We start from the raw sequence: 11,938 nt of genomic DNA, 5'->3' as shown, positions 1-11,938 counted from the left end.
TTAAGAGACATGTATTATTGATTTTTGTCAATTTTTAGTGCACACGTAATTCTTGACCTATTAAAATAGACAAAAAAAATTAAAAATAAGTTGAACGTAGTTTTCATAAATGTTTAGGTTGTTGAGAAGAGCAATGGTATAGTTATACTACCTAGTTTTTTAATTAATTTTAAAATTCTTAGGATATAGGAAATTGTATTAGTTATCCATATGAACATTAAAAAATAACACTTATAAATAGATATGTGTGTAGATCTTAAAACAAAAAAAAAAAAAAGTTTTTACAAAAAATATAAAGTTTATTCATTATTAATTTTGATCATTTTAGCTAAAATAATGCTAAAATTGGACATAAAAGTAGAAAAAGCTAAGAAAAATACCAATAATCTAGATATCATAATTCACTATTTAAAATAATCAAGATAGTTACAAGAAAACTAAATTTTTGGTTTTTCTAATTATTATCAGCAAATTATTTGTTTATCACTCATAAATTGGATAGAAAAAAACAAGGATATTTTAGTTAATTATGAGATAGTTATGGTAAATATCTCTTAGCTATATCTATATATGTTTATTATTGGATAACCTAATTAATTTGTATGAATCTATAAATTAGATATTTATGCTAAAGTTATCCATAAAATCAAATGATTGAATAGAAAAAAATCTCGGGGGGAGTTCACTTATTATTTATGTGACTATCATGTCAGTGCAGTATGAGTTATTGAATTTTACTTTTTCTCATGTTTTCAAATATAGAAGGGTATCCTTAAATGGAATTGGGAAGAAAAATTACAGATTGAATAGAGAAAGGGTGTATTTTATTTGTAAAAAACTCACAGATAACGTGTTTTAGAATTAGTCCTTGAACGCATATAATATACACAATCTATACATAGTACCCCCCCCCCCCCCCCCCCCCCCCCCCCCCCCCCCACACACACACACACACACACACACACACGCACGCGCGCGCGCGAGAGAGAAAATTACATAAGGTTTACAAGAGTATAGCCTTAGTGCATTCTTGGCTACCCTTACAAAATAGAAAAGAAATTTGAGTGTAGTAGCTATGGCACTTGCAAAAGAGTTTAAGATGAGGCGATGAGATAATCATTAGACCAGTCCCAATAACTTGGCAGCACCAGTGGATCATGAGGATGTAATACAAGTATACCTGCCCCGGATGTTTCATAGGTTAGCAATGTCATTCAAGTTATGGATACATTGCATACATGACCATAGAAAGGCAATTAGAAACCCATCTTAAAAAAGACAATGACCAAAATTTAAGGTTTATTCTTAGAAACATAGCACTTGGTTGTAAACTAAGAAGGAAATGTTTGGGACTAGGAAAGAAAGTTTCTCAAAGCTTTTGGTATGGTTTCTCTTAGACTCTATGCTTACTAGCATTGAGAATAGGTGGTACCTGCCATTTTGTGAGATGACCCCGAGGGTACTATTAGAGTTCCGGCATCTCAAGTGAACTACCCAATGTGATCCCATTTGTAACATTTAATGGCCTAAAAAACTTGTGTGTAGTGGAAATTAGCATGAACATAGTGGGCATTTCATTAGAATAGATTCCTAATGAGAATTACAAGAGTGCTTGGGTAGAGAAAGCAACAAAAAGCATTACACCTAGTTAGATAGCATGAACAATACTTTCAAAAGAGAGAGAAATTAAACTATTGACAACAGTTGAGGACCGGATTTGCATGGAGCCGGTCCCCCCTCCAAAAGGCTTTGTATTATGGTTTCTCCCATCAAGAGAGACATTGTACAATACAATTCTTTGTGTTCCTTCAAGACTAGCTAGTGCAATGAAGATGAAAGCTTCATGCACTAAGAAAAACACTTAGCAAACACAACATCAATTATCTCCGATCTCAGACCCAAGACCTCACACACCTTCAAAGATGGTGAGAGCTAGCAGGGTATGAGAGTAGATTGAGAGGAAGAAGGAGTATTCTTATGAGAAACATGTACATCTCCTCACATAATCACTCATATTAGCATAGATTAGCTTAGTAATTAGCATGGTAGAGGAGATGAGCATGCATTGAAGCTTGGCTCTTGGTTGGATTTGCATCACAAAGCCAAGAGTTGTTAGTGTAGGCCTCCCTTCTCACAAGCTTGGAGTAGGTGATAAGCTTTCCATTAAAGCTTGAGAAATAGAGAGAGAGTCTTCTTTACTTCACACATGAGATTGTGTGAGTGTGTGTGTGATAATGCCTTGCAAAAATCAGCCCCCTCTCTCTCTTGGTCGACCCCTCTTGCTATTTGCTCATGCTCTACTCTCATTGGACCTCCCCAGGCCTAGCCAATGGTAATTAAGCAGTATAAGTGATAGCCTTCTGGCATGTGTCCTCCTTTCCCCTTTTGTGAGAGCTTTAGGTAATTTAACAATTCAACTAAACTCTCATTGGACCCCTTTGCCTCCTGGCCAATAGGAATCAGGCAAGCCATTGGGCTGCTGAATGCTCATTGGACCCCTTGGGAGACTGTCCAATAGTCTTCTAGAGGACTTAATTCTCATTGGTTCTTTTATTAAGTGTTTTTAAATTAATTAAACTAGATTTACTCTAGCTTAATTCTCATTGGTCCACCTCCAAGGCCATCCAATAGGAATTGGGTACACCTTGTGGGCATCTGGGCTAGGGAGCTGACATGTGTCGCTCATTCCCTTTGTGTAAAGGGAGCTTGTGTGTGTGAATATCTCTCTCATCCCCTACAAGCTAGGCTCGCCCCCTCCTATGTAGGGATTTGAAAAGACTTTTGGGACACACACAAAGCATCCAATTCCCCCCATGGTTGACCTTTGGACACAACCTTTGAATTTTGGAACCTTAGCATTTTGGAAGGTCTTAATGGGCTGAACCTTAGGGTCTTTTTAGCCCATTGTTGCACATGGCTCTTTTCTAGATGGCCCCCCCTTTGGATCCCTACTGTGGCCGGCGGTCTGCTAGCTTAACCAATATTCTAGCTTTTTCTACCCTAGCACTTCCCCATATTAAATGATCAGTTTAACATGAGAAAATCATTTAGGAGAATTAGATATTGATTATTATGACACCATTATTCCTTTTGGCTTTTAGGTATTTAGTTTTTTTATTCGTCAAAGTCTGGGTAGGGAAATTCACTAAGGTTTCTATATAAGCACCCCCTTGCCTCCATTGTATACTCACTCACTTATTCATTGCCAAGGTTGATTAGTTCAAGAGACTCTCTCTCTCTCTCTCTCTCTCTCTCTCTCTCTCTCTCTCTCTCGTTCTCTCATGCTTACTCCCCTTGGTCTCTACGCTTCTGCATTGTTGACTTTGACATGGTACCAGAGCCCTTGATGGAGCTCCATGCTTGAAGGCCTTGGACGTGGAGGAGCATCTTTGAGAAGAAGACCAGAACCTTTGTTTACGGTGTTTCCCTCACGATCCCCCTCTATTATTTCCCCAACTCTTCCTCTGGAATTTTAAAACACTATTGAAATCAGTTGTGCACCAGAGTCCCCTTGTCCCTACTTGCAGCACTAGGAGGCAAGCTCGGTTGCCCATAGCATTCTGAGATGCAAGCACTAGCACAATTTGAAGACGTCCCTCTCCCTAAAGCGTCTTGAGCCTCCAGCAATTCCTCTGAAGGTGTTTCCCAATAGCATTTTAAAATGTTGTGCCAACCTTGACTAGCGCCGGCAGCCTTTGTGCCTCTTGTCAACAGAATTTTGAAACACATGTGCATAATATGGTACAAGCGGGATTTGGAAATCTACATAAAGAGAAGGAAAAGGATTGTAGCTATGGTTTTAAAGGATTTCTTAGCAATGGAGAACCCTTCCCATGGAGTGTCTTATTGCCAATCTTGCAGCCTTATGGAGGCGGGGATCTTGGAGTGGAATTGTGCGGCGAGCATTATACGAGGGAGCAGCTTCATGAAAATTTTGTGGATCGTCTTGTATTTGGCATTGGTTATTCTATGGGCTTGGTTCGTACAACCACCTTGGAGTGCAAGAAGGTTTTCTCGATTACCAGATCTTGCAACCTCAACATGACCTTCCCTTGCTCGAGCACCCACAACGACAACGACCAAAACCAACAAGTGGCTAAGGATAGCAAATCCACCATCCAATTAGCGGCCTATGCACCAGCTTAGTTCTCAAGAAACCGTGAGAATTGTCGGGCTCGAGATTGTGAAATCAAAAGCAAATGGACGAGTTTGTTAGATGAGAGTGGCAAAGGCAAGTTGGACAAGGATGGCAGTACCAATACTCGGTTAACTGCCTTGGTACCCATGGGGTACTACCACAATTTAGGAATGTGATTGGACGCGTTGTTTGGCTCGGGAGTTTGAAGTCAAAGGCAAAAGCAAGAACTCATAGATAGACAAAGAAAAAGGCAAGTTGGACAAAGATTACATTAATACATATTTGACAGAGGAGATCGACATGGCACACGTGGCGGCGGCCACAGTGGCCTCAATGTCAAATTTCTAGTCAAAGTGCTGGTGTCACCACTAGCTTCAACCAGAGAGAGGCTTGTGAGTAACAGAGAGGGGCAAGTAGTGCTCCCTATAACTAATTTGGACCCTTGTGTTGGAGTTCAAGTTATTGGTGTTTAGACCTATAGGTTAGAGTTAAATGCACATGCATTTGGAAGGGAACCAATCAGACATCTAAAGCACGATGGATGGGCACATCAATACATTGTTGTTGGTCCGATCATGGACACGATGTGTTCCAAACTTCATTATCTTGGATTTTTATATTTTGGGCATGATGTGTTCATAGTTCACAAGTGGGGATTATTGGATGTAGTATGGTCTACAGTTCAAAGTTTCTACAAAGGCAATCAAACAAAGGTGATGGTAGAAAAATCGAGGTGTATCCATTGTCCCGGTCATTGCTAGGGTATCCGTGGTAGCTTCTACATCGACTTCGTCTCACTATTGATGTCCACTATGAGTTGCAAAGAGGAGGGTGTTAGAGTTTTGGCATCTCAAGTAAACCGCCCAATGTGATCCCATTATTTCTTCTGGCCTTTAGGTATTTAGCTTACTTATTTGTCAAAGTATGGGTAGGGAAATTTACTAAGGTTGCTATATAAGCAACCCATTGCCTCCATTGTATACTCATTCAGTTATTCATTGTCAAGGTTGATTGGTTCAAGATCTCTCTCTCTCTCTCTCTCTCTCTCTCTATATATATATATATATATATACATATATATTTATATATATATATATGTGTGTGTGTGTGTGTGTGTGTGTGTGTGTGTGGATGACATGTTTCTCACTGGACCAAATGAGAGAAATACTGCTAATTTTAAGGCTACTTTGAAATTATATTGAAAAAAGCTTTTCTACTTGCAAATTGACTACTTTCACTAGGCTTCTTCTATAAACTTTTGACAAACAATAGGTTTTTCAAGAACTCAACTATGGTTGCTATCTCTCATGGTCTCTTACTCAATTGTCTTAAGGGTTTAACGCTATTTGGTCCTTCTCTCTTAGTAGAAAGCACGATGTTCTTCTATGGATCATTTTACATAATGGATTTTGGACATTTGAAAAAGCCAAAAAGCTTAGTATCAACAATGGAATATGTTGAAGATGCTTAATAGAGGAGAAATCTGTTGTTCACCTATTTCATTATTGCCCTACCAACAAGGTTTTTCTAGACTTGTTTCACATAACAGTTAAGAATCTACACCCTCTTCTCTCTAGTTGGAAAGACCTTATAATAGGAGAATGTCATGGGCTAGCCACTACAACATGTCGTGAGGGGTTGCTTTATTTTGTTTATATATTTGGACTCTGAGAAATATAGTACTTTCTAGAGAGGAGAACATTCATCTCACTTGTTTCTTCAAGAACTTGCTAATATGTTTTTCCTTGAGTTGTTCACTCCTAGTAGCTAAAGCACTCCTCCTGGTGAAGTTGAAGATATCTCATTTGTTTTTGGTGAAGTTGAAGACATCTCATTTGTTTTTGTTCAAACTGCATGTAAGTGGCAAATGTGGATACACAAGTTATTGAGCATTTACTCTACCAGAAGGAATAACATGATTCTCTCCCTTAGACATACATTGTTTCTTGCCTCATGAGTCTTATGTCTACCATCAAGGAGGTTTGCTAGCCTTTTGTATACAATGTGCATCGGTTGGGTTTGCCCTCAGGTACCCTTTACTTTCACGTTAGTGTACCTTTTATTCTCGTTATTTGTAATTCATGTTTTGTTTCTCCCAAGAAAAACAAGGTGAGGAGGCAGAAAGACCTGCTATGTTAAGAGGAGACGAGGAAAAGTAAGTTTAAATCCATGCTTACAATCACATTGAATTTTTATTGTGTTTTAATATAAAATTATATTATCTATTATACATATATAATCACAAATGGTTTATATATTTTAAAGGGCTCCACTTAAATGATGTGAAAGGTGCACATTGCACATCAACATTTTGAAACAAAATAAAATGAGGACATTAAAAAAAACAATAAAATTAAAATTTAAAAAAAAATATTTAAGTGTTTTTTCATAAGAAAAGATAAATTTAATAAGCATAAAAAATATTTAAGTGTTTTTTATAAAAATAAATAAATTTAATAAACATAAAAAATAATGCAACAAATTGATGAAATAAATCTCTATGAAGTCTTTAAATCAAAGGCCCTTTGCCAATGCTTTAAATCATGGGATCAAACTCCTATGAAAACACTTTTTGATCCAAAAAGGTGAATGCAACTTCAAAAAATAGCATCTAAAAGATCATGATTTCTTCAAAACATAGCATCCGAAAGATCATTTCATTCTGAAGACTTTTAAACGTCTTTGGCACACTTATCAAGTAATAAAAATTGAACTACCTTCACCCATAGTGCACTAAGGTCTTTAGCATGTAAAAAAGAATTGGCACATTCCACTTGGTTAGGTTGAGCCCAGATCATCTATTCACCACTTTTCAACCAATTACAACGGTCAAGTGCAATCCCACAAATAAAGGACATATACACCACAAAAAAATGTCCATGTAGCTAGTTCCTCATCACATATGCCCCCCCTCACACCTCCCCCCCTTCAGAAAAGATGTCCATCTAGTTCCCTAGCCCCCTTAGGAGTCCCCTCACACCTTTACCTTTAGGAGAAAAATGGTGGACAACTTTTGAAGTCTTTGTAGACCTTGTAATGGAAGAAGGCACGTGTAAAGGCCACGCAATACAGCGGTTTCTCAAATTTTCCCCTAGTGTACAAGACAATGGAAGCGAAGTTAGGTAATGCAGATTCCACAGAGGTGCTCCAACAATCATTGAGAATAACTATTAGGATGAGAATACATACATCGCCAAGATACATCAAGTTATAACCCAGGCGGACATTAACACCGATCAGAGGTAGACACCCCCGTAGCTGGCGACGGGCACCTGACAAGAGAGGCTTAGATCTGGACTGTCGTCTAGAAGGGGGCGGGAGGCCCCCCCCATTTGCGAAGTAGATGCATATTATTAGGCTTGCCAGGAATAACTAGCTTAGTGGATCGAGGTGGGAGATGGAGTAGACCAAGGGCAGCGTGAGCTTAAGTGGGGGCGCAGCAGCAGTAGTAGTGCTGGACTTGGCAATGGCGCCCAGCAGCTCCTCAAAATGGTGAGCGTCGCAGGGCAACTTGAGGGCGCCCCTGTACTCCGCGTACCCAAACTCTCGGGCGGACAACTCCAGCAGCTGCGCCAGCAAAGGATGCGCCAGCAGGGCTGTCCGAATGACGTAGCAGGTGCGGTAATTGGGCCCTAGGAGCACCGGCAGAAACCCTTTCGGGATCTTCATATTCATGCACTCTTCATCCTCATGACTCATGACCTGGGCCTCCTCTTCCGAGCTGCAGCTGCTGATGCTAGAGAGCGAACGTCGCCCAGCTAATTGTAGCTGCTCATCATGCTTCATGTAATTGCTGCTGTGAAGAGGCTCATAAAGGGGATGGGTGGTCGGAGAGCTGCCCGCTGCGAGACTCAGCAGAGAGTCCAGAGCACAGCAGGCTGCTTTCCGTAGCTTTCGAATCAAGCTCCCGGCCATCATCACTGCGCGTGTCTGTTCGTTTTCTTTTGCCCGCGGGGGGGGGGGGGGGGGGGGGGGCGGGGTTTGTGGGGAGAGAGAGAGAACTCAGAGAAGAGAGAGAGAGAGAGAGAGAGAGAGAGAGAGAGATATGCTTAATTGAAGCAGCTTGTGCAATGTGTTGGTCCCAAAGAGTCAATATGCGGATGATGACCTTTCGTCGGCAGCTCTTGAAGACGCCAGCTGGCTCAAGGACCATCACTACGGAATCCGGATCGTACGTTCCGTGGCTACGGCTTCGTCATTCGTGATTCCAACTTCCAAGTTCGCAGCATTTATATACGCTCCTGCACTATGGACTCTGAACTCTGAACTTTGAACATACTCTTGACTCTCGAGACTCTTGAGTCTTGACTAGTCTCCATTGACAATTTGATCGTGCTCCAAAAAACCTAGTTGTATACGTAGCTTGTTTCCTCAATAAAAATAGGCCCTTGCCCTTGTTTGCCATTGGGTTTCCATGCACTCCAGTCTCTGCTCGAATACACCACTGTATTCAAAAATTAAACTCGACTAATTTGAGAAGTTTCGAGTCTAATTTTCTACGGATCCAAATTTTGTAGCTTAAAGCTAAATTCGAGCTAGTCATGTTTGGTGGCTCTTTAATAGTTTGATCATTTAGATACAGGATGCCTTACAGAGTAGGGACCCCCTTTCGTTTTAAATGCAAAATCAACTTAATAGTTTGAAAGAGGTTGTGGGTCAAAAGGTGGATTTGGATATAAAAGGTTGGATAGATATATATATATACATGTAGAGAGAGAGAGAGAGAAAGAGAAGTCTATACCATCTATCTATCTATCTATACTATATAATGCAACTTAAAATTTTTGAGGAAGGAGAGGGGCTCCACCTCTCCTGCATTGGAAGCTTTGAGCTTTGAAGCTTTTAGAATTTTGAGCCTCTTGCAGTTAAAAATGAAAGAAAATTGACTTTTCTACCTCTCTACTAAAGCTTAGCTCACCTTCACCATTCTTTAACCATCTTTTCTCTCCAATCTTTAACTTTTGAAGTTGAAACTTCTAGAGTTTTGAACCTTTGGAAGTTAAAAGGAAAAAAAGCTGACTTTTGCAAGTAAGCACTAAAGATGACGTTCACCTTGGAAGAAACTAGTACAACAAGTGAAAGGGTCACGGTGGCTTTCTAAAACAATAAGAAAATAATAAAATCATTAGGTTGAGTTTAACTAGAATTATATAAGGTAAAGCATTGTTCAAGATTATCTCTTTTATTAAGGGATTGAGTTTCCTCTTTGCAAAGAAGCAAACTAAAAATAATAGTCAAATTTTTGAATGTGCACATTTTTGAACTAAGTTCTCACATATTTCACCAATTTTTCTTCCCTTTACCATGGTTTGCTCATTTAGTGTGTATATATATGTGTGTGTGTGTGCGTAAAATAAATAAATATATGTATATGTGTATGTATGTATATGTATAGAATTTACTAGCATTAAGCAAGTGAAGCTTCACTTTAGCATTCCAAACGAATAGAATGCAACTGAACTCAAGCCGTCTAAGGATGCAAAATGAAAGGTGAAATAGAAAGATTCATTTAATATTTTAAAATGAAAATAACATTTAAGGTAAGTCTCCAACATGGCCCTGAAAACAATGAAAGTAAGCCTAACCCAACTCAACACCAAGGCTTCTTTTAGAAAGCCAAAAATCACTTCAATGCATGTTGCCACATCATTGACATCAACCATCTTTTCTTTCTAGTCTTCAACCTTTGAAGTAAAAACAAGTCAAAGAGTCACGACGGTTTCTAAAACAATAAGAAAGTGATAAAATCATTAGGTTGAGTTTAACTGGAATTAGTATTTGGGAAAGGATTGCCTCGGCTTAGCCTTGAGCCGGTTGAAAATCAAGACTATCCGGCTGCAAATCACGGTAGAGGGAAGAAAAATTGATGAAATATGTGAGAAAATAGTTCAAAAATCTTGTAAATTTCAAGAGGTTTGTTTCTTGGCGAGGAGGAAAGTTGGTCCGCGGCCTCTTAATAAAGAAGACTTTCCCAAACACTGACTAGAATTGAGCTATAGAATGCAAGAAAAGTCAAGCCATGTGAAGCTGTGAAATGAAAGGTGAAATAAAAAGAACTTATTAATATATATATCTATGTGTATATATATAAATATAAAATGTATGTATTTATAGAATATACTAGAATTATGCAAGGTAAAGCTTCACTTTAGCATTCTAAAACAATAGAATGAGAAAAGTCAAGACATGTCACGATGTGAAATGAAAGGTGAAATAAAAATATCCTGTAATATTTCAAAATCAATATAATATTTAAGATAAGTCTCTAGCATCACTAAAGACATTGAAAGTATGTCTAACTCAACTCTCCTCTAAGGCTTCTTTTAGAAAGCCAAAAAAGTTCTTGCACGTCACATATGTACCTCAATCCCATTGACTTGTGCTTAAAGGAAGAGAAAATTTGGTTCCGACTCTTGAGGTTGGAAAATTCTTATGAGGTTGGCGTGTGCACATGCGTGTGTATGTGTGTGTGTGCATGTGCGAGAGAGAGAGAGAGAGAGAGAGAGAGAGAGAGAGAGAGAGAGAGAGAGAGAGAGAGAGAGAACCATTAGGTATGCACCCTATTTGTTTGTATGTTTTTGTGTGTGTGTGTGTGTGTGAGAGAGAGAGAGAGAGAGAGAGAGTGAGAGAGAGAAAGAGAGAGAATAAATTCACACTTGTACCTTGCTATGACGTGCATCAGTGTGTTTTTGTGTGTGTGTGTGTGTGTGTGTGTGAGAGAGAGAGAGAGAGAGAGAGAGAGAGAGCAGACTCTCGAACTTGCAATGAGCATAATGTGCACAATTGATTTGAATCTTCTCCATTGCCCCAACACCCTGTCTCGCATCGAAGGGAATGGGAGCTAAGCCGAATGGCTACGATAGAGCGTATTGCCGACAAGGGGATAGGCTCAAGCATGTAAGTGTGAGTATGGTTTCCTCTTTCAGTGAAGAACTTGGTTTTGTATTTAGGGGAAATATGGGTGGTGTAATGTGAGAAGCGTGACCCACCGGATTTCTCCCAAGCACTAATAATTTGGTGTTGTAGAACAGTTTCATTCACTTGGGAGTCAATTGAAGCATCATGTAGCAAGTGTAATGCATCCCATCTCCCAAACCAATTCTTTATGTCTTGCATCCATCCCGTTGTCGTGCAGCTCCGCTGCCATGTAGAGAAAAAGAGCAGAGAAATGCAAGCTAAGCTTCTTTGAAGCCTACACATTTAATGGTCAGTGATCAGGGCTTGTTAACAGGCCAAGTTTAATGATTAATGTATGCCATATGCGGCTTAAAAGGGCCAACATATGCCTCAATGATGCCAAAAATGAGTATGCTTGAAGTGAGCACAGATGGGATATTATCATCTAGAACTGCAGTGCTAGAAGTGCTCTATCGGCTTGTCTTTACGGCTCGTCGATTGGAGCTACGGTGAAGAAGTTATGGCAGTTTGAAGTTTAAGTCAATTGCAGATCCCTACCGGATTGGGAAACTGGAGCTGAGGTGACATAAATGAAATGAATGCACGGGCCTGAAGTGCTCACTTTATGGAGCGCGTCGGTCTTTTCAGATCAGGGATCGGAGTTACGGTTGCCAAGTTATGAGCCGTTAAAGATTCACCGGGGACCGGTTCCATGCCAGTCCGGTCCGCTCGGTCGGTGTGCCAATTGGGGCTTTTGGAGCTTTGCTAGGTGATGTGTGTGTTCAATGCAGCGTATGAAGTCCATAGGAAGTGACGGCACGGCAAACAGAATCCGGACGGGCAAGTTATGGCAATTTCAAATCGACGACAGTTATTAGCCAGGAGGGATCTGTGTGGTGCTCA

The 11,938-nt window shown here is 39.7% G+C and overlaps 1 protein-coding gene across 1 annotated transcript; it reads right to left on the bottom strand.

The window, feature by feature from the left end:
- Positions 1–7,070: 7,070 nt before the first annotated feature.
- LOC147448449 (uncharacterized) lies at positions 7,071–8,086 on the bottom strand. Its single transcript, XM_086522377.1, has 2 exons — positions 7,328–8,086; positions 7,071–7,229 (listed from the first exon to the last, which is right to left on the bottom strand). Exon 1 carries the CDS (start codon positions 8,054–8,056, stop codon positions 7,511–7,513), a length of 546 nt encoding a protein of 181 aa, XP_086378503.1. The 5' UTR covers positions 8,057–8,086; the 3' UTR covers positions 7,071–7,229; positions 7,328–7,510.
- Between the last annotated feature and the right edge of the window lie 3,852 nt (positions 8,087–11,938).

Source organism: Adiantum capillus-veneris, chromosome 10, assembly GCF_014529385.1.
Source record: "Adiantum capillus-veneris isolate H3 chromosome 10, ASM1452938v2, whole genome shotgun sequence".
Classification (NCBI taxonomy): Eukaryota; Viridiplantae; Streptophyta; class Polypodiopsida; order Polypodiales; family Pteridaceae; genus Adiantum; species Adiantum capillus-veneris.
The sequence above is the reverse complement of the archived record's forward strand: the minus strand, read 5'-3'. Positions and strand labels throughout refer to the sequence as shown.